Source organism: Haliotis rufescens, unplaced genomic scaffold (assembly GCF_023055435.1).
Source record: "Haliotis rufescens isolate VD_foot unplaced genomic scaffold, xgHalRufe1.0.p SCAF_1, whole genome shotgun sequence".
NCBI classification, from domain to species: domain Eukaryota; kingdom Metazoa; phylum Mollusca; class Gastropoda; order Lepetellida; family Haliotidae; genus Haliotis; species Haliotis rufescens.
The window spans coordinates 33,904,728-33,928,272 of NW_025963779.1; the positions used below are offsets into that span (position 1 = coordinate 33,904,728).

The window sequence follows — 23,545 nt, forward strand, 5'->3', positions numbered from 1 at the left end:
CCGTAAGAGGCGACATACGGGATCGGGCGGTCAGGCTCGCTGACTTGGTCAATGTATCCCAATTGTGTGGATCGATGCTGATGTCAGGCTAAGATGATATAGCCAAGTGCAGCACAAAAATCACATGCAAGTTGGAAAGGTCAGACACAAGCAATTTACCTTCAGAAAACCCTTACTAAATGTTTTCTGCCAAGAGCTGATGAAGAGAGATTACAAACAGTAATGGACTGCTTGTTACAATTTTTCAATATGAGTGGTAGTAACAATCAACAGGAGTCATCAGAAAGATGACATATCCCCCCCGGCAGCTGTCTGTAAAGTAACCGCAAGTAAATGTGCTATTCTGTGGGTTTGTTTTTTTTGCAAACAAATTACAAGAAACAATGACTAAACAAGCGTACAGTCACGAAGTCATCTATATCCGCCGCCAATTTTAACACGTTATGGTCCAAAACCAGGTAAGTGACCCAACATTTCTTTTAGCCCATTTCAAAATAGCTGCAATGGAAATTTCTCAAATTTATTAACTTCTTTAATATCAATATGGCACCAGTTCAGTATGTGCTTTTTATCCTTAATATCAATATGGCACCAGTTCAGTATGTGCTTTTTTTATATATATATATATATATATATATATATATATATATAGACATGCAATGTTTGGCAAGGAAATATTTAACAGTTTATTTGTTTTACTCCATAAGTGAACCCACCCTATATTAAAACCTAAATCCATCTTGTTGCCATGGGAACGTGGCACCAGTTCAGCAAGAGTTTGATAGACATGCAAAGTTTTGTTAGAAAGTTTTGAATAGGTTTTGAGTTATGCTCCGGAAACGAACTCTAACCTATAGAACCTAAGTCCAACTTGTTGCCATGGAAACGTAAAAAATAAAAATTTATAAAATTCCTAAATAGCAAAAGGCACAACTTCAGTATGAGACTGATAGATTTACCAAGTTTCGACCTAATACACTGAATAGTTTTCGAATTCTGCCCCATCCCCAATTGAGTCTATGTCCAACTTCATTCCATAAAAAAAATAAAAAATAAAAATTAGAAAAATCCCAAAATATCAAAAGGCACCACTTCAGTATGTGCCTGATAGATATGCCAAGTTGCGATCAAATACACTGAATGGTTTTGGAATTCTGCCCTGGAAAAGGAAATGATTACGGACAGACAGACTGGCTGATCGCTATATCCCCCCGCATATGCCGGGGGGATAATAAGTGCCAAAGCATTCCTCTTTGTAATAAAATATTTATTAAGTGAAACATGTACAAGGAAATGAGTGTAGGCTGTAGAGATGCCGCTGTGAGCTGGATGATGGCGGCCAACTTGTGTCAGTAAGAGATTATAGATCAACTATTACCAGATCGTCATGGAAACTTATACTCCCAAAAATTCAGGAATTTTTCATTTACTTTTTGTAAAGTATTCTTGTTAATTCTGGTTGACCATGTCCATACTCCAACACTGCCATGTGAAAACCAATAAGAGGATATCTGAATGTTCAGCAGCAAGCATGACAATATTGAAACGTGAAATGTGTCAGGCTAGACTGTAGCCAGTCTCCCTACAGCCAGTGAGAGAGAGACAGGCACTACACTCCACGGTTTTCCAGACTCTTCACCTTGTATATTCTGACCAGCCAGTGTTCTGTGGTATAAGCTTCTTCCAAGACGTCTAACTCGAAGTCCTTGTTACCAATCTCAGTATTCCTCACTCTGTCATACCCAGTAGGCTTGCCTGAAATACAGAATGTGCACTTGATAAACTTGTGTTTGGGAGGGAATATCATGGTGTAATATGCCATAGCCAGTCATTATTCAGATTTCTGACCAGGAAACCAGAAGTCAATAGTATGAACATCATAAGTACTAATGTGACCAATCATCCAAAACTGTCTTCCATAGGAGATATCACAGAGGTGAGATCAGGAAGATCTGAAGATATCACTATAATGAATGCCTTGCTGACCATTGTGATGTCATCAGCTGCCATGATTCCACAATCAGATGACATCACTAATCTCTCTGCCACTGAAGTTTGCTGTACATTTTAAACTGGTTATTGCCATTTACAAACTGAAAATGTTTCCGATGATCATTCTTCAATAAAAGTTCCCACATATCAAAAGAGCTAGCCACTAGCCATGCTTAGTATTTCTCTCCATCAGAGACCATATAATAGAGGGACGGCCCTCTAGCCTATGCGCGAAACCATCAGTGCTACGGCTTGTACTGCGCAGCCTGTCCGGAAGCGAGCAGAAACGCGTTAACTGCAGTCATCGCTGTCGCCTTTTTTTCCCATGCAAAAGATATATTTTACAAAACAAAATTACACTCATGTATTTCTTAACATTGTTAACATTACAACTGAGATTTGTTAGTGCCCTAAAGCATGTCGTTGTCACTGTATTTGATGACTGTGATCACGCTTTGTCTTTGTCCGAGAGAACAAAATGGCGCATATGTAAAATCGGCAAAAGTGCAGATTTTGATTTTCAATAACGGCCTCTAATTCGCAATGAAAGTCCTTGGTTACCAAGGTGTATAAAAAGGATATATGTTAAAAATTGGCTTAGTGCCATTTACAAATTTAGGGCGGATGCGATATTTCAGATTTTGACTCCAGAAATGGGACTAAATCTGACTTTTCCCGAAATAATTACACCACAACTCTTAATTTCCGCATGCTTTCAGACGAATGTGTTCCTATCATCGGTCCTGAATTAAATAGTTTTACATTCATCACGATTTCCCCTTTGGCTTGGTACCAAAGTTATTTAGGTACGATCGGTAGTTTTTTTTGTATGATTTTTGGCGCAAGGCCATATTTTACGTCACATATTTTAAATTAAATTACCATATAGCAGACGAAATAACATGCATTTTGTCTGTGATTATCATCCGCATATATCTTTTGAAACATTATACAAAGTGACTTATATTGTATGATATTAGAATTGTTTTTGTAAGACGCGTATTTTTTTTACCTTTGCTTTCGCCATTTTTTCGTAAGTTTAACTTTGTTTCAGTTAGGCTTCTATCACATATCGCGCATATACTACATACTACAATACTACATATTTGTTATCTTCTGAAGATTTTGTCTGTATTAATCATGACTATATTTAATCAATTATTTATTTTATGCCGTGTAAATATTGATTATGAGCAAAATGATCTTGGCCTAAACCCAATCATAATAATGTAAATATGATGAAGGTACTACTTACTTTGTGTATTTACACAACAATGAAAACATCATACAAAAATAAAAATCCGTTACATGAAATATTTGTATTATAAAACTATCATTTGCTTTGTAAATGCCAAGAAAAAAGAAGGATTATATCGGCAGTCGTCGGGAGAGAAGTTCCAGACAACAAGGTCGAAGGTGTCAAACTTATCTCGCTCCGTCAAAGCCTATTATCACTGCTAGCCCCAAACTGGCATTAACCAATAACATTTGATTCTTTCGAAGCCCATTGTCTGACACATCGAAAATTCATTTAACAACGCTCGTAGTTTAATGTGTATTTTTAATTCATTGGAACTATTAGCATTATAAAATAGTAGCGAATTTACATGAAATAAAAACATTAATATGGCGTCATTTTTTTTCTGGCTAATAGTAAAGCATTTACACCAGTCGGTGATCATGCATTTTTGCAAGTAAATCTAGTCTGGACTTAATATAAGATATGAAGTTAATCTGGAGATATATTTTGTGAACATCGGGAATATGGTGATATGTTACAAGTGTCTTCCCTGCTTCTGAATGAGTTTTATTTACACTTCCTGAGTTCCTGTGCAATTTACCGGATCGTAGTTTTCTGTGGCGTTCGTAGTAGATTTGGTATATTTGTTTATTTATAATAGTTAACAATTGCAGCATAAAATGAGATATGTAAATTGAAATAAATGTCCCGGAAGACACACATGTTCAGCAAATAATTTGCAGCCAACTGACATGTGCTAATGAGAGATATCATACAAAATCTGTGTAATCCGCTAAGAGACGTCCTTTTATTGGATTGTCGCTGGTCGTAGTCGGAGAAATCTCGGCTTAGGGAATTAACTCTTACCCCGGATATTATGTAATATTGTTTACGTGGTTACCAGAATGGTCAGTCGTGAATGTCTGCGCATCTATTGCGCATCTGCAGCGGTACAGGGAGGTTAACAGCAGGGTGTCAGGGTGTATCAGTTACATGCCAGACCGTAGCGCTGATGGTTCATGATAAACTGTTGGTGAGGGCCGTCCCTCTATTATATGGTCTCTGTCTCCATACTCAACACATTTATCACACATTTCTCCATTAAACATTATATATGAGTATCAGTAATGAGTGTCCCAAACACATTAATAGCAATGTTGCAGCTATTGGGCGGGCTTTGAAAGGAAACCAGAATATTGACTCTGGTCATTGACAAGAACTAAAACACTATGGCGTTGTGACAATTCATCTCTCATGTTGATGTGTTCTGTTGCACTTACCGGCCTCCGTGTAGACTGAGCCGAACCTGTAGTAGCACATCTTGTACATGAGGCAGTTGAGGAGGATGGGAGAGCCCTCCTTGTCAACGCGGAACTCGCCGCGAGACGTGTAGTAGTCACTCTCTTTGATGTGCTGACCTCGATCAGTGCTGCCACCTATCCTCACCATCCACAAAAACTTGTTGATATCTGAAGCACATGGAGCAGTGAAACGTAGCTATTAACATGAAATCATACGCTTCCGTTAAGAAATGTGAACCACCCCTGCCATTTAATGGATCAACTTTTATCCTTAAGGAACGCCAGACTTTGTTGCTGCATTCAGCAGTCATCTACACTAGCTCTAATAGACTCCACCAGTGGTTTACAGCATGACCAACAATCTGGGAGGTATGTTGACAGTCATCCAAGTCCCACCATGCAACCTGTTACTGGACAGATGTTTCAAACCCTGTTGTCCATCAGCCATAATGTTGAGCCATCATCAGCTGTATGAGGTTAGGTGAAATGGGGTTTAACATCGCCTCCAAAATATTGGACTTTTATAGTGACATGCATGCACATGACATTTGTGTGTGTGTGGGGCTGTTTCTACTAGTCCAGATTGATGCCAATTTTATAGTGTTAGTCCACTGAGATACCATACCACAGTTTAATATGAATACCTTACTCAGACACAGTATACTGACTCCTAGCCGACCAATATTTGTTTTAGCCCCTTAATGCCTAGCTGCCGAGCGTCAGACAGCTTAACGACAAGTATCATCTTTTAAAGTCACATGACAGACTGTGATAAGAGGCAACCAGGAGTTTGGGGAAATATGTGACCACCACTCACCATCAGAGGAGTAGCCTGTGAGGCCTCCAAATATTACCAGCACATAATTCACGTCTAACTCTCGCATTATCTCATATGCTTTTTCTTCTGTACTGGACATGGCCTGCAACAGAGGACAGAAACCATTAGCATGATTAGTAATCTAGTCTCCAGTAAACGATCAAAGAACTTGAATACATGACACTTTTTTATGGACAACAACTTCTTTATTGTTTGTAACAAAGTCTCAGCGCTACTTCTTGCCCCTTCATCCTCACAAAGAATACTGAAGCTGTTATCTATAAAAAAGTGTCATGTATTCATGTTCATGCAACTTCTATGGTTTTATACTTTTTACTGCTAGTATGAGTGACTGAAATTAGCAGCTCAACAACTTGTTGCCCAAGGATAACCTAATAAAAAGCATAATATTGCTGTAAGTTCAATAACTGAATGTATGCAAAGCGATGAGTTTACACACAATCCGTGTAGATCCGGGGAAGAATAGGTCTTCAGCAACCCATGCTTGCCATCAAAGGTAAGTATGCTTGTCGTAAGAGGCGACTAACGGGATTGGGTGATCAGACTCGCTGAGTTGGTTGATGCATGTCATCATATGCTAATTACGTGGATCAATGCTCATTATGTCAATCACTGGATTGTCTGGTCCAGACTCAATTATTTACAGACCGCCGTCAAGCAGCTGGATATTGCTGAGAGTGGCATTAAACAACAAACAAAGTTTACACACTAGAAATGAAAATAAATCTTTCAAAAAACCATGAGAGGAAGAAAGATTTTTCTATGTTGAACATGGTTTACCTGGCCAACCCGGGAGATATGCGTGTTATTCCAAGTGTTGTTATCCACTAATATTGTCCGGTTGGCCATAGCTGTGATCTGGTACCCATAATCCCACCAGGACATCACCTTGGCATCCTGAAAATCAGCACCATTGGATAACTCAGTACATATTCACAGAAAAGTAACATTACATTCAGATGAATCAAACTACAGAGAGTATTACAGACAGAATTTGACAACTTTGGTTTTTAAATGTAGACAAGATTTTGATCTTTCTTCTGTTACTTATGATTGGTGTTCATCATATTTGTTTCCTGTTTCCTTGCAAAGACTTTTTGTTTGTAACATTTGTAACAGACAAGTCAGCCCATGATTTCTATTAGGGCTGGGATGAGTCCAAATTTACTACCTGGGAATCCAACCCCCAATAACTGACCCTGAAGAGATGGGTACAAAATGTCAGACTGGGAATTCTTTGACTGGAGCCTTGTCAAAACGTATTTAGAAACACATATAAAGCGATTCAGTAATGCTTACACTGAAGATTACTGAAGCTTTGTATTTATTCAAACATACTGAAGTCAGAAGGAATGCATGCATAATGACTGGTCCGAAAGAAATGCGAACATTAGTGACTTGTAGTGTAACCATGGAGTTACAGATAATGCTTGTCATTAAACATTACATCACATGACTGACCACAGGTCAGTACTCAGTGCCCACTTGGCCCAAGTACCAAGGTTACCCGTCCCAGCCCTAATGTCCATATGACATGATATCAATACTGTATTAGGAAACACATTGTATCAACATATCGATATTTTGACTTGACTCAGGCACAGTCAATGGTACAAGTTTTAGACTGCTCATTGTGCAAACTGAAACATTTAAACAAGACCTTGACATAAGTGTCGCACTAACCTCCGGAGTGTTGTGCCTTAGCCAGTAGTAAGCCTCCCTGAAATCGTCAAAGATGATCCGGCTGCCGTCACCACCACGAGCAGAGAGGACAATTGAGGGGCTGGAGTAGGCTTCGGAGGTCACCCACGTGCAGTGGAATGTGTACATGATGAGGAAGGCTGTCATGATCATCACCACGCCTGAGGCGATCTGGAAAAGAATTACATCACAATATTGGGATTTTGCAACTTTCATACAGGTACAGTCTTAATCCCCCTGAATATAGTCACCGAAAGACCTCTACATCGCTCCAAGCAATATCACAGTTGGAGACACCAGAAATAGGCTTCACACATTGTACCGATGTGGGGCATCGAACCCAGAACTTTGGCACAGTGAGCGAACACTTCAACCCCTAGGCAAGAGAAAGCCTTTGAATGCTACAGTCATAATATTCCAACTATGTCACTTTCAGCCTTTAAAGAAATCTGGACCAGTGTCTATGCATCAGTCACATCAACAGAGCACCATGACACACAACCGGGCCACACATACACATACAATGTTAATTTGTAGTCGGCCCTTATGAAGAGCTGGAATCTTCACAGGAGCTGGAAGATATGAAGAAACGAAAGCATATTCTTGATTGTGAGGGGTCAGAAATGTACTTACTTCATTTTTCAGAGGATATGAGCCATCAGCCCGTTTGGGCTTCTTGTCCTTGCGGGCAACATCCAGGTTCTTCATGTAGGTGCTGAGGATGGAGGAGACACCGATGCCAGACAACACGCACATGACAGGGGCCAGAACCAGCATCAGTCGAACCATCACTCCCTGGAACAACCAATTACTACTGTCAGACAACTAGCTTCAAGTATTTAAATAGACTATGTCATACCCATCTGTAAATGAGTTCTTCCACCATGTTCCCAAAACCTTCTTTCAGATCTGTTTTGTTCAAAACATTTTAAGATCCATTTGTTTGAAGCATTATTTCAGACTCATTATTCTAAGCATTGAGATTCGTTTGGTTTGAAGCGTTATTTAAGAGCTTCATTCAAAGCATTACTTTTATTTCAGTGGGAAGTTCAATGCAGAAATAAGAAAAGTGGGTCAATCATTTTGTGAATCCCTAAGAACATACCGCAAAGTAGATACTGGTGACTCCATACATGATGATGAAAATGTTGGCATCTGTCAGCTTAGAGAAGCAGAAGTACAGACCAACTGAAATAGAACCCAGTATGAACAGTAAGACTTATGAAATAAATCAGGCTGATTCTCATTTTGAAGAAAATTCTACCATGTGATTTCTGTCATAGCTAGGTTACATGCATGGATGCATGATACTGTCTAGGAACTCCTTTTCTTATCCTCCCATTGGAAAATTTCAGACAGAAACTACATGGCTCCTGGATGAATAGGTAAACCAGATAAAATCCCATCTCCCACTAATGCCCACCCTCCCATTGCTCCCCACCCTCCCATTGCTCTCCACCCTCCCATTGCTCCCCACCCTCCCATTGCTCTCCATCCTCCCATTGCTCCCCACCCTCCCATTGCTCTCCATCCTCCCATTGCTCCCCACCCTCCCATTGCTCTCCACCCTCCCATTGCTCTCCATCCTCCCATTGCTCCCCACCCTTCCATTGCTCTCCACCCTCCCATTGCTCCCCACCCTCCCATTGCTCTCCATCCTCCCATTGCTCCCCACCCTCCCACTGCTCCCCACCCTTCCATTGCTCCCCACCCTTCCATTGCTCTCCATCCTCCCATTGCTCCCCACCCTCCCACTGCTCCCCACCCTTCCATTGCTCCCCACCCTTCCATTGCTCCCCACCCTTCCACTGCTCTCCACCTTTCCATTGCTCCCCACCCTCCCATTTTGCTTCCCACCCTTCCATTGCTCTCCACCTTTCCATTGCTCCCCACACTCCCATTGCTCCCCACCCTTCCACTGCTCTCCACCCTTCCATTGCTCCCCACCCTTCCACTGCTCTCAATCCTCCACCTGCTCCCCACCCTTCCATTGCTCCCCACCCTCCCATTGCTCCCCACACTCCCATTGCTCCCCACCCTTCCACTGCTCTCCACCCTTCCATTGCTCCCCACTGCTCTCAACCCTCCCATTGCTCTCCACCTTTCCATTGCTCCCCACCCTTCCACTGCTCTCAATCCTCCACCTGCTCCCCATCCTTCCACTGCTCTCCACCCTCCCATTGCTCCCCACCCTTCCACTGCTCTCAATCCTCCCATTGCTCCCCACTGCTCTCCACCCTCCCATTGCTCTCCACCCTTCCATTGCTCCCCACCCTTCCACTGCTCTCCACCCTTCCATTGCTCCCCACTGCTCTCCACCCTCCCATTGCTCCCCACCCTTCCACTGCTCTCCACCCTTCCATTGCTCCCCACCCTTCCATTGCTCCCTACCCTTCCATTGCTCTCCATCCTTCCATTGCTCCCCACCCTTCCACTGCTCTCCACCCTTCCATTGCTCCCCACTGCTCTCCACCCTCCCATTGCTCTCCACCCTTCCATTGCTCCCTACTGCTCTCCACCCTTCCACTGCTCTCCACCCTTCCATTGCTCCCTACTGCTCTCCACCCTTCCATTGCTCCCCACCCTTCCATTGCTCCCCACCCTCCCTACTGCTCTCCACCCTTCCACTGCTCTCCACCCTTCCATTGCTCCCTACTGCTCTCCACCCTCCCATTGATCCCCACCCTTCCATTGCTCCCCACCCTTCCATTGCTCCCCACCCTCCCATTGCTCTCCACCCTTCCATTGCTCCCCAAACTTCCATTGCTCCCCACCCTCCTACTGTACCTCACCCTCCTTCCCACCAATCCTCACTATTCCTCCTACCCCCATCCTCCCACTATTCATTCCCCTGCCACTGATCCTCAACCTCCCACTGATCCCCACCTACCCCCACCCCCTGCTGTGACTGACCTGGGAACATGAAGACCAGGAACTGCAGGTCGAAGTAGAAGGAGCTCCAGGTGGTGGGCTGATGCTCAGAGACGGAGGCGATGATGGGGATGTTGTTCTTGGCATAGGAGGGGTCCAGCAGGGAGTAGAAACGCCCAGTCCAGGGGGAGATTTCTCACATGGTTAAGGAACGCAACAGTCTTAACATTCCTTACTAACATTTCATGTTCATATTCATGAAATACGACCCTTTTACTTCGTGATGAATAACCAATACAACAGACTTTTGAGCTCTATCATTGTCAATCTACCAAGATAAATGTTTGCTACAAACAGAATATATTTTTCATTTTCAATATTCATATACATCCTTAACTTTATCTGTAATATGTTCTCTGAAAGTTTAAGTAAACAAGGTTTCTAAACACACCTGCTATATGTGCTGAGCAGTTATTCCAATCAAATCTGTCTCCGTACAGCTGCACGTTTTACAAAATGTTGTGCCATAAAATGGTATAAAACAATAAAAGAGGCATGTTGTCTTTTCTCCATGCGCTAGCCGATGTGCAATCATGCAGTGTAGATGAAGGATACTGCCGAGAGCGGTGGCGATGGCGGCAGCACCAAACACAGCTGAGCCCACAAACAGAACCAGACTGCGGAAGAGGAGGGTGAACTGGTCATACGACAGCTTGGAGCGCAGGTAGTCCACAAAGGCATGGATCTGACACAGTCCAAACACACCAAGAGCCTGCAACATAGACACTGAATTTTGTACCTCTGAATCAATAATGTAATACAGAGCTCCAGATAAGCTTTTGGTGTTGTGGGTATTTTACCCATGCATTTGAAAATCCTTGGGTATCAGTAATTCTATCTGGGTATTCAAATTTCTGTTACCCACTAGTTTTTACACATGTGGGTATCTATGTTAAATATTTAAAAACACTGTTCATCTAGTCCCCGCGAACTGGTGTCATGTGGGTTTGAGAGCTTTATAGGACTCAAAAATACCACGATACTTCCACAAGAAAGTGTGATGGCAAATGATCATGATGTAACTGTCATCTTGGGAGTTTGGCAAGGTTGATGGAATGCCCGTTTATAATTTCAAAATAAGTTGCTGATTTGCTAATCGAATACGCAGGGTGACTTCACAATATTTTGATGATACGCAAAAGTTTTATTTTTGTAGCGTATCTGTAATGTTCGTTGCGTATTTGATACGCTTGGATTTTATTTTACTGCATATTTCTGCATTTCTGATGCGTATTTTACGCAGATACGCAGCTTATCTGGAGCTCTGGTGATAGATACCTCATCACTCAATTCATATACACATTTTCAATACCTTTTAATAAGTTGTCCAACACCACTCCTAAACAATCAAGTCTGGACCACACAATCCAGTGGTTGAAATTGTGAGTAATGATCCACATTGTCTGGATATGATGACATGCAATCAACATAGTCACCAAGCCTTCACCCAATCCATTAAGGTTTGTGGCAGCTGCATACATTGCTGGAGACCAATTGCAATCCATACAGGGTCAATGTACATGTACTTACAGCCATGTGTTCACTGGACTGGACTGGCTGGAAGCCTACAAAGGGAATCTGCATGGACAAAATGGTCCCCAGACAGTACACCTGAAACAAAGGTCAAACTTAAAACAGCTTCAACGCCTTTAATGAGTGCATGTTGTTGATACTACAATACTATAGCGGTACATAAAAAACCCAGCTTGGGCCAGGACAACCAGCTGACATCTGATGTCAACCACTTGAATGGTTAAGGGCCAAGGATCAATATCTTAGTAGATACGAGTCAAATCCATGACCAGCAGATTCTGGCTTATCTAAGGGAGACAACTTTGCATAGCAAACTGCAGCACCTCAGACCTGAGGTGACTAATACCCCCTTGGAAAGTGAGTCCCAAATTAAAAGAGTTTGTAGAAATAGGCAGAAGTAATGCCTTTCAAAAACCAATTTGGACAGCACCATTGTGTTTAGTAGCGATCCAACAGGTCCAGCAGATTTTCTATGTGCTGGTCCTTTGGACCACAGACAAATTTTGGTCAGTGTCAAACACTGCACTGTAGTGGACAGAACATCTGCCCAGGGAGCAGGAGGCCATGGTTTCATCCCCCTAGCCAAGTTGCACCAAAAGGTGTTAAAAGAAGATGGTACTTATTGTTACCCTGCCTGTAACTTGGCATTAGGGACAGGTCATCTTGGAGTTGGGTATTCATGTAAAACTGTGGCATGGTATCTCAGTGGACTAGCCCTATTAAACAGGCATAAGTTTGGACCCACCGTATAATTCGGCCTGAAAATAGTGCCATTAACCATGATCCCTGTGGGTGTCTTACCGTGGTGTATGCGACGTAGATCCTGTGGGAGTACCGGCCAGTCAACATGAGAGCCAGGACGTGGAGGGGGATGAGGTTGATGAGGAAAACATAACCTCCCCATGAGGACACCTGTATTGATTTAATCCAGTCATATGTATAGTGGTCAAAAGTATAAATATATATTGCAAGTATAAGCGATTCAACGAACTGTTTTTATTGAGTTTTCCAAAAGCATCAAAGCAGATATACACTAGTTTCTTACCATGTAAAAGTAGGCAAGGGCACAGAAAACAGCCCAGTAGATAGAGCCAGTCTTCACACTCTTGATCCAAAGATAGTAGGTAAACAGCATACAAAAGATGGCGATACCCTCGTTGTCATAGGAACCAGCCACAGACCTGGAGATGTAACCAGGGACGATGGACAACATGGCAGCTGCCACCAGTCCTGCTCCAGCATCCTGAAACACATCAGTTGTAATGATTCTCTACAGGACAAATACTACCTTTTACCATGACAACATGAACACTAGAACTGATCTTATGTAGTTTGAACCTATTTTAACAATACATCACATCAAAATAGAGAACATGCTTTACAAATTGCACCAACATATGGAATGAAACTCGCCAAGACAACTTGGTCTCCTGTACCAAGTTTCATTTTTCGACATATTGATCAACTGATCAGGATTTTAAATTTGTTATATCGGTTTTTGGCAGAAATGAATGCTTGCTACCTCGGTTACTGTACCTTTAATATGATAATAATAAAACCTTGGCATTTATTGGGTATGTTTTTTGTCTTATGCTGATCCAACCAATTTACACAACCATGACTGGCAGGACATGTGTCATAAAAAAAGTAATAATCAAAATGTTTATCTTAACCTTCCCAAATTGAAAATGGTAAGTTGAAAGTGTCCATGGTTACCTTGAGCTCCTTGGTGAGGAGGTAGGTGACGATGGTGGTGAAGCTGGAGAAGAGAGGCGCCAGGAACACGCACACGTTCCTCACATCGATGGTGATGTGCAGGAAGTTGAGAGCGTGGTACAGAATCGCAGATGTCAACATCAGACCTGTATGTACATCGAGAAAGAGTTAGATTTCACAGGCTTAATTTTCAATGGAGAGAGCAACAAACCTAATGTGTGCACTCGGTTTGTTGTCGTCTGTGTGATTTACTGCATTCCATTGAGGTGATGTGAAATGGGGCTTAACGTGGCCTCCAAGATTATTGCACTTATATATTGCTGTGCATGCACATACGTGTGTGGCTGCTTGTACTAGTCCGGACTGATGCTGATTTATAGGGCTAGCCTACTGAGATACCATGCCGCAGTTTAACATGAATACCCCAGTCAGACACAGTATACTGACTCCAAGCCAACCAGTCCTTGTTTTAGCCCCTGAAAGCCAAGCGCCAGACAGGGTAACAAAAAGTACCATATTTTAACGTCTTTTATGGTTCCATTAAAAATGTGGCGGGTCTAAATCATTACCATGCACACCTTTTGGGGATTGTGTCTTATTTGTAATTTGAGTGGCTATTTCTATTTAAAGTGTGTACATATTCCATTGTTTGGTCACTCATCTTGGATCTTAGCTCATACATGTTTTTTTACCGATCATAATTTTGACAATTTATTCTTATGGCTTGGAAAAACTATCTTTAAACATGGAAAAGTGATAATTAAACAGAAAGACTCACCTGGGTAGATGGTCCCACCAATGATACGACCAAGGGGGTACCATGCCCGGTCATCGAACCAGTTGTGGAATGAGTAAAACCCTTCCTCAGCCAAGAACCGAGTTGTACGGTAGTTGAAATAAGGATCAAACTCATGGATAACACTTTCAAATCGCAACACAGAGAACAGTCTTGTAGAAAAGGCTGAAATACAATGCACAAAGATTATCAAATGATTTAAGTATAGGAAGAAAAATACATAAATGACTAAATCATATAATATTCATAAGCATTATTCATCATTTAACTAAATCAGTTGTTCAAACAGAACTCATTACAAATCATAATATATCATGGTATGTTAAAATGATTATTTGATCATATGTTGATACTGCCAGACAGTCAATATAATGTTAACTCTGCAATGTTCGAAATTAAGGTTCCTTGGGTCCTTGTGGCTTAATCCGGTTGTATTTAAATCTAGAAACTCTCTACATTTTCAAGTTTTAACACTAGGGCTATGACAAGGACCCTTGACTTTCATGCTTAATCTTGAACACTGTTTGATATGTTTGTTATGTATGTCTTTCGATGTAACATGATTGTTTATATTCTAAACATTATCTTGTTTACTGTTAAAATCTGCTTACAGAGAACAGAAGCAATTGCCAAGACCATCATCTTGAGCAGAGTGTCTTGTTTGTCCGGAGACATTCTCAGAAGCCACTGAGGGCCCCATGCTGGGGCAGCTGTCTTCATGGTCAGAGGATCTGTAACATCATACACATCTGAATTAGTCTTGTTTGTTTATTGATTACGCACACTCTGCAATACTCCAGATATAACACAGTGGTCTGTTAACAGGGTTAGAAACTAACAGTTTTTGTCCACTAGTCCTTATAATGATAACATATAGCAAAACCCTTAAAATGGGCCAATTTCTACTAGTCCTTAGGATACCTTTACTATTGGGCAGTTTGGTAAGTACTACAGGACTAGTGCCAATTTCTAACGCTGTGTTAATAAGCAAGTCTGGACCAGAAACAGTGACATACTATGAGCAATGATACACACTGTCAGGCTACAATGACATGCAGTCAGCTAAGTCACAGTGCCTGACCACCAATTACAATTATTCCTATGTTTCTGGGGACCTATTCTAACAGGGTCTGGATAAATATACTTGCATAGGACAGTGAGCGAGTGAGTTGGGTTTAACGCCGCTTTTAACAGTATTCCAGTTATATCACGGCGTGTCAGCTTAATGTGGGAGGAAAGCCGGAAGTGATGCAGGTCTCAGACGTTTACCACTTCGGTGAAACCCACGAGCACGGGTATGGTGCTGACAAACCTAGAAACATAATCGGGGCGAACCGGGATTCGAACCCACAATCATAGGTTTCTGGCGTGCCCAAGGGACACAACTCTGCACAGCGAATCGCGGCGCCTTAGACGACTGGGCCATCCGTGCCCCCCTTGCATAGGACAGAGATTGCATGTTACGCACACTTTCCGCATTCAATCTTTAAAGAATTATACTCGGACCCCATGGTACCACGGCATTCATCGTATCGCGGCATTTGTGATTTCCGGTAGTTCACGCGGGACACGCCTCTTAGCAGCTGTCTATTAATGCAAATCAGTAACCAGGAAGTGCTCACTTTGTAAACAATTAGGTAACGGAAGTTACGTAGTCCACACATTTTTTCCCGCTCGGTGCCCAGAATCTATTGGGAGATCATAAGGGCCATAATGCCAAACTTAAAAATACGTTCTTCACTAGTAACCAAAAGATAAATACATACTATGGGCATACTAGGAGTGCTTTTCATATATTTATTGTTGACTTTTAACATTTTTCCATTTTGTGACAAATTATTGTCATCCAATTTTTTTTAAACAATATTAAAATATCATTTCTGATATTTTGATGTTGACTTATAAAAATATTTTTCTCTTACTTTTTGGTAAATATGCATTGAATACCTATTGCTGATAACACATTTAGAATTTTACTTGTGCTGTCTTTGCACTTGTCTGAACAAATCACTGATGTCTGGCATGATGATACCAAGTGGTTGGTAGAATTATGTCCTCTTTTTGTCCAATTCGGACCTCCATACACAACTTTGCTCTGTACCGCGATACGATGGAGTTCTCTACCTTGTCAAACAGAGCGCGAGGCCCGGCTTTTACTCGGAGCTACTGATGTAAATAATGAACTTTTATCAGTAAAATATGCATTGTTTGATAACATGAATGATATCTGATACAGAAAACACAAATAAACATAAAGGTTAGTGAGTGCATTTTGTTCCGTGTAGCGTACATGACAAGTACCGCGATACCCCGAGGTTGCAGGCTACCCAATTTCGTGTTGTATCACTTCTTTTTGCAACAATCGACAAACATATGACTTCAACATGTTCAATACTATTTATTTTTAACATATCCAATGTGCAGATATTGTCTCCTTAATCACATTGCTAATATTGTTAATATGTCTATTTTAAATTCATTTGCAGGCGATTTATGTATACTTGGAAGTACATGTAGATCTAGGCCCAAGATCTTCTATTTGGCCAAAAGATTGAATTCTTACATAATGACCAGCCAGATCTATGGAGGTAAAAAACCTGTACTGATCGAAATGTTTATTAACTGAAATGTTTCGAGCTGCCATTTGCAATACTCGGTCGGCATCATAGTATGAGACGTATCATACTGACTTTGTACACGCTAAAACTGACGGGTCAATTCGTCAAACAAACCCATGCAGCAAATTAGACTGTTCGATGCAAAATGTGCAAATCGTATGAAGAAGTTAATTGGGTAAGATAAGGCGAATGCATTTAAACCCCTTTTCGTTCCAATGTAAATATCGTTAGTATATTTCAACCCAAACATTTCTTATCTGCAATGACTTGAGCGCTTGCCACATCATCATCAGAGTGGTCGCACCATCGACTTTCCGGAAGGGCACGTGTTTACTGTCCAACGATTACGCTACACACACAAACAGCTTGTATTCTATGACGAATGCACCATTAGCTATGCTTACCGACTGTGTAGACGCTTGTTTTGGGAATGTGTCTCGATGATAAACTATATTTCTATTACAACATGCACCGGCGACTTGGTAATGGCGACCGGCAGAAGTGACACGCACTACGATTGGTGCATGAGTTAAACTGGGTATCGTCTGCATTATATGACGTGCGTCGCATTATACTAGTAATTCCAGTCTTCCAACATTAACTAGACTCGTTTCTGTCTATGAAGGGGATTTTGACCAAGTGCGCAAAGAATCATTTCGTTTGCTTTACGGAAATATCAGTCAGGGACGGGTACCTGTCGCAGTCGGAAACCCTCGTAGAATTCCGTTGAGAAACGTCAGTATCGAGGGTGGGCGGGACCAGATAGTTCAAATTTGCATTTCGTCAATATAAATCCTGCAGTTGTTGCTGTTATATTATTAACATGAACACAGTGAATCCATTGCCATATTTTTATTGCAACCATTTTTTACTTCCCACCCTAAACCCAAAATTCGTATTTTGTTCTTACCAAAATTAATCATTCTTATTAATTGAAATTGCCCACAAACTGTGTGACTCTAAATGGGTGAACATTCCCACAGCAAATATATAATTTCCTCACAGCGATTTTTCTCTCCATATATTTAGAATTTCCATCCATGGTCTTCTTTTGCTTCTGTTTATAAATCAACATTAACTCTTTTTTCATATTCAACCAAACTTGAAAGGAATAGAATTTTGTTTGTACACAATTAGAATTGCTAACTAGTCGATACTGGCAGCTAGATTTGGACGGGGTGGCCAGGCTTGCTGATTTGGTTGATTACGTACGTATCAGCGAACCCAGACGTAGGACATTGCTCATAATATCAACCCCTGGTTGTCTAACCCAAACTCTATTTATAGCCACACGTGGGTAGTGCCCTTCAACATAAGCCACTAGGTTTAAAGGCTATACACACGTGATAAAGTGCTGAAATAGTGGTGACTGGCGCAAATAAAACCCAGTTCACTTTGCGTGCTTCTTGTTCATCTTCGTGAACTTCTCCTCATTGCGTTCTAATATAACACAGCCGGGACAACTGGTGCCTGAACCGTATTACCAACATCTCAATATCAACGACATAATCAGTACCCCGTACCGTAAATAACTCTCTCTCTCTCTCTCTCTCTCTCTCTCTCTCTCTCTCTCTCTCTCTCTCTCTCTCTCTGTATATATTCTATGACCAGGCTCTAAATTATGTTTAAATTTCACAAATATTTGAAAACTATAAAACTGCCATGTTTCAATATGGGGGCATATCTATTGTTTATCATTATATTTTTAGAATAGGTCTTCAGCAACCCATACTTCCCGTAAAAGGCGAGTATGTTTCTCGTAAAAGGCGACTAACGGGATCGGGTGGTCAGGCTCGCTGACTTGGTTGATACATGTCATCGATCCCAATTGCGTGGATCGATGCTCATGATGTCAATCACTGGATTGTCTGGTCCAGACTCGATTATTTTACAGACCGCCTTCATATAGCTGGAATACTGCTGAGTGCGGCGTTAAACAACAGACAAACAAACACAAATATTTTTTAAAACGATTGACCCGTGTTTGAAATACGTTTTTGTCGGAAGCGCCCTTTAAATCTTCCACAGCAGTCAGTTTATATTCGAATTACTGAACTTCGCAGATAACGTCAGCAAACTACAAACTTCGGAGTGTACAATCTTAGTTCTACAATTCAGTTCGCCTAATGTTAAAGTTTGTCTCGTTTTCATAATTTCTGTGTTTATACACAGCTTGAAACACAGCCACAAAAGTATGTGCAAATCGGTGATACTTAGGAATTTGGAATTCAGGTTGTACGTTTAGTGGTCCCCTCACGCATAATCTATTGATTTTGTTCTTGCCTTATCTACATTGTATAGTCTTTTATGGCTATATAATATATACCATTATATGAATTCTAATATTGTCTACACGATAGATTTTCTGTATAATAGGCTGTTATATAAAAAAAACAAAAAACATTTCTCGACATGAAGAGGATAACTGATGCTGCCTCATTCGATATTCACACAGCCAATCTCTCTTTTGATACGAAGTATTTTATACATTTAAAAGAGCCAACCTCGATTATGAAGTGTAATATAATTCCATAGTATTATTTATTATAATGGAATTGAGATGTAGATTATAATAAACGGAATAATCGTGGATGAAAGTGAGTTAGAATATATTTGTGAGAGAACTGGTTGGAATTTTGTACATATTTTATTATCGAGTTGTGGCTATAGTTGCTACTATATATGTTTTATTGAAACGTTAACATTTAGCTTATCTACTGACACCAAATACAGAGTATCAAACTCCCATAAACTGTCACAAAAATAAAGTCAATAGTTAATTAAAATCCACTTAATCCGCATTATGATGTATGAACACCTCTGGGTTTTCTTCTAGTAATAAAAATTATCCGCATTTGACTGTTAGGATAAGAGTTAAGCTTTTAATCTATCCGTTATTTCCGGTTTCTCCCCACCCGTGAAGTGTATCCCCCACCAACCACCCACGCCCGTGGTTATAAGTATAATGTCGTCTTTGTAAGTATGAGCTTTGCCAACACAGCTGTGTGGTGACGTTCTACAGATATTGATGAAGAAAAATCAATGTGGCCATAGCGAGCCCGCCCAATCAGACGCCAGCAATGCCTGCATTGTAATGTGTATTATGTTCTATATCGATTCAGTGTGCATTCTCAACACGTCTCGATGTGGTAAATATGTGGCTCGTTTAGTGCACTGCCCTCTCGCCATGCCAATAATTGTCATTCCAGTTAGTTATGTGAATTAGCGGATGATTATTCATTAACAGTTTTTGTACGAACGTACAGATCTGCACAAAGGCAGTCGGCCATACTGTCGTGGTTCATGGATTCTCCATCTTGAAGCAAAGAAGTGAAGGATGAGGCGTGATTTTGCTGTCTGAAGAGCACAACGACAGGTCGTGGTGTGAGTTTTGTTGGAGTGGTCGAGGCTGCATACTGGACATCTGACCTCCAACCCCTTCCACACTGTCAGGAAGCTACCATTTTCCTCATTCCCAGGCACTGACTGACCATTCTACTGTCACTATGGCAACCTAAGTTCTAGCTGATGTCAGGGTATGTGACAGTTGAGTGAAGCCGACACAAGATGTCTGATATGAGTGACAGCGAGCATACCAACCTGATGTCCTCAGGATCTCGAGGTAAAGACAAGAAATCGCCAGATTGGAGCCGCTATGGGTTAAGCACAGAACAGCAGCAGGCCTCCAAATCATCACCTATCCCTCCAACCTCCAACCCTCATGATGATGCAGGGGGATTCGACGAAGGACGACAAAATGAACTGTTCCGGGAAGATCAGGTATGTTCTCCTGCATGACATTTAAGCATGGCGACATGGCCATGTAGTGCACCACAGGCCCTACACAGCCTGAAACGGAACACAGTCTCCAAAACAAGAGCCATTAATCCCCCTATTGTCTCTCCCCACATAACATATGGTCAGCCCCATTTATGCCTCACTCTTTTAGTGTCACTGTATTAGCTGTGCTGAATATATACTTACACTGTGTAAAGACAACCAAGAAATGCTTGCTAAATGTCATGTTCCATCATTTAGTTATTAGCATATAATTGTCTAATTATAGTCTTGCTTTCATTACCCTCATGCTGTGAACTGAAGTATCGACCTATTTTGTCAGCATATATTTATATTTGAAATATTTAATCTTGTGATGAACTGTGATAATTACTTACTATTTGTATTTGTTTGTTTATGATCAAACAAGGTTGTCAAAATGAGAACGAAAATATCAAAGAAAAATATTAGGACTTTTATGGCAATCAGATATGGTACTAATTGTTTATGTTTAAATATTGACAGTTGTTTTAATTATCAATATAATGAAACAACATATTTTTAATTGTTGAGGATATCCCAGTTGAGTTGGTATTACAGTTATACATTCCTCAGGAATACATTTCGTGGGTCTCAGCATAAAAAGTGGGTCCTAGAGTGACCACTGTATAACCAACAGCAAATATAATACAAAGTATGCCTGATGCATCATGGTTATTTAACTGGGTTTGAACTTAACACTAGCCCAGGGCTAGTACAAATCCCTGTATTCCAATTTCCCCATTGTTGTAACATTACAAGGGCATTTTATCTTTACCCGGTTTAGTAAAGCTTTCGTTTAGTTTTTTTGTTTGTTAATACAAATGGGGATTTCCTTGTTGGAATGGAAACTTGATTGAGTGAAGAAAACCTGACATCGCCTGTCCAAACATTGATTGTGTTTCTTGAGAACAGAAATATCAGATAAAATCTGTTGTCAATTTGAATACAATATTTTGCATCAGGTGAACAAAGAAAACTGCTTCACAATACAAACCCTGCCAAACACAATGCTGAACTACAGGCCTACATATTGAAAATTTGAGTTAAAATTGTGGTGAAATATATTCATTATGAATAATAGAATAGTAGGAAGGAAAAATATGTAAAAAATGTATTGGTGGAAATTGCCCAGAGTAGCAATTATCATATTCATGGGACCTAATCATAAAGTATCTGATAATATCCAACTAGCTGCTACAGCGATAGAAGCTAAATTTTTGTTTTTAGTTGTCTAAGGCACCACATATCACTGTGTATCCACTGGTCACGTCAGAAATCTATGATCATGGGTTCAAATCCACGGTTAGCCCCAATTTTGTTTCAAGGTTTGTCAGCACCAGGCCCATGCCTCGGGTGATTCTCCAAAGTGGTAAACATCTGAGGCCTGCATCACGTCAGGCTTTCCTCCCACATCAAGCTGACATGCGTCATATAACTTGGATGCTGTTTAAAGCAGCATAAAACCCATCTTACTCGCAAGTGGGGTGTCTGGTAACCCTACATCATTTTGAGGGAAAGCGATAATGCAGCCTAGTTAATATGCTGGTACAAACAAAGCCGAGCTTGAATGCCAATATAGGTTCAAAGTGGGAAGCTCTTTCTCCAACAGTAATTTTGACTTCAAGTGTTAAGATAAGTAAAGGACCACAATTCAAGGTTGGTTGGTTTGTTGTTTAACACCGCACTCAGCAATATTCCAGCTATATGACGGCGGTCTGTAAAAAATCGAGTCTGGACCAGACAATCCAGTGATTAATATCATGAGCATCGATCCACGCATTTGGGATCAATGACATGTATCAACCAAGTCAGCGAGCCTGAGCACCCGACCCCATTAGTCACCTTTTACGACAAGCATAGTCGACTTTTACGGCCAGTATGGGTTGCTGAAGACCTATTCTACCTCGGAATCTTCAGGGGTCCACAATTCAAGGGAGGAGGGGTAGCCTAGTAGTTAAAGATTTTGCTTTGCACCTCAAACTTAAGATCCTAGTTCAATTCCCCAAACTCATAATCTTAGCATGGGAAGCATGGATGTCCCTGTCGCAGTTCCCAAATTACTTCGATTTGCATCCTTAGGTGTGCCAGAATCCTGTGAATGTGGGTTGAATCTTGGTGACCCGTGAAGATTCCAGGGTAGAATAGGTCTTCAGCAACCCATGCTTGCCGTAAAAGGCAACTATGCTTGTTATAAGAGGCGACTAACGGGATCGGGTTGCCAGGCTCGCTGACTAGGTTGATATATGTCATCGTATCCCAATTGCGTGGATCAATGCTCATGATGTCAATTAGTGGATTGTCTGGTTGAGACTCGATTATTTACAGACCGCCGTCATATAGCTGGAATATTGCTGAGTGCGGCGTTTAACAACAAACAAACAAATTGAATCTTGGTTCGCCCTGATCATGTTTCTAGGGTTGTTATGCTTCTGTGTTTCATCTAAGTGGTAAATGCTAAGACCATCCCACTGTGCTCTCACATCAAGCTGACATGTTGAGATATAACTGAGTACTGCTCCAAGCTGTTTCAATCGAAACTCATAGCTTAATTTAAGTTTTATTAAGAATTTTTTAACTCTAATTTTCACCAAACCGTTGTTAAACTGAATGTCATTGTTTCAAATGGCAGTTATTATGTTGTATTAAATCCATAGCCAGCGATAAGTAACTTCTACAGGATGCAGGGCATGTAGATTGTCCCTCCCCATCCCAGGTCACACAGGCAGACATGGCCACTGTAAGCTTTGCCAGATGCAGTGGGTGAGTGTTTTCTAGGTAATGCTGTAATCAATTCACAAAACATGCAACCAGTTATCAGGATATTGAAATATGCTTTCAGCCCATTACTTAGCAATTTGTTCATGTATGAATGTGTCATTTGATAAGCATTAATATGTGGCATGTGTGATGTATGTATCTAACATCGTGGTGTTCCATCGTGGTTTTCCATCATCCGTCATCAATCGGACCCGTTCTCACATTTTGGATGTCTCCCTGAAACTTCAATAAAGTGAAAGTGAAACTTTTGTTTCAAATAGCAATGGTGACATTTAAACAAGT

The 23,545-nt window shown here is 41.0% G+C and overlaps 2 protein-coding genes across 2 annotated transcripts in view; one reads left to right on the plus strand and one right to left on the minus strand.

Moving 5' to 3' along the window:
• Positions 1–1,250: 1,250 nt before the first annotated feature.
• Positions 1,251–17,223, minus strand: LOC124139442 (dolichyl-diphosphooligosaccharide--protein glycosyltransferase subunit STT3A). The gene is made up of 16 exons (XM_046506493.2): positions 17,071–17,223; positions 14,660–14,779; positions 14,031–14,213; positions 13,253–13,398; positions 12,582–12,779; positions 12,338–12,448; positions 11,534–11,614; positions 10,559–10,715; positions 9,986–10,138; positions 8,178–8,260; positions 7,706–7,867; positions 7,055–7,243; positions 6,152–6,268; positions 5,351–5,453; positions 4,513–4,701; positions 1,251–1,755 (listed from the first exon to the last, which is right to left on the minus strand). Exons 2-16 carry the CDS (start codon positions 14,766–14,768, stop codon positions 1,610–1,612), a joined length of 2,127 nt encoding a protein of 708 aa, XP_046362449.1. The 5' UTR covers positions 14,769–14,779; positions 17,071–17,223; the 3' UTR covers positions 1,251–1,609.
• Positions 17,224–19,576: 2,353 nt separating this feature from the next.
• LOC124139443 (solute carrier family 12 member 8-like) overlaps positions 19,577–23,545 on the plus strand; it is a 34,304-nt gene continuing 30,335 nt past the window's right edge. Inside the window, exon 1 of the mRNA XM_048395158.1 lies at positions 19,577–20,446. Within this exon, the coding sequence (XP_048251115.1) occupies positions 20,234–20,446 (213 nt within the window). The 5' untranslated portion in view covers positions 19,577–20,233. The remainder of the gene's footprint in view (positions 20,447–23,545) is intronic.

What these genes read in the sequence shown, in the direction of transcription:
- LOC124139442 (XM_046506493.2), bottom strand. Translation starts at nt 14,768, where the DNA reads ATGAAGACAGCTGCCCCAGCATGGGGCCCTCAGTGGCTTCTGAGAATG. An exon ending in ATATCTCCCGGGTTGGCCAG is followed by an intron (nt 5,454 to 6,151) that starts GTAAACCATGTT and finishes CCTCTGTTGCAG; the next exon opens with GCCATGTCCAGTACAGAAGA. An exon ending in CACAGGCTACTCCTCTGATG is followed by an intron (nt 4,702 to 5,350) that starts GTGAGTGGTGGT and finishes CATGTGCTTCAG; the next exon opens with ATATCAACAAGTTTTTGTGG.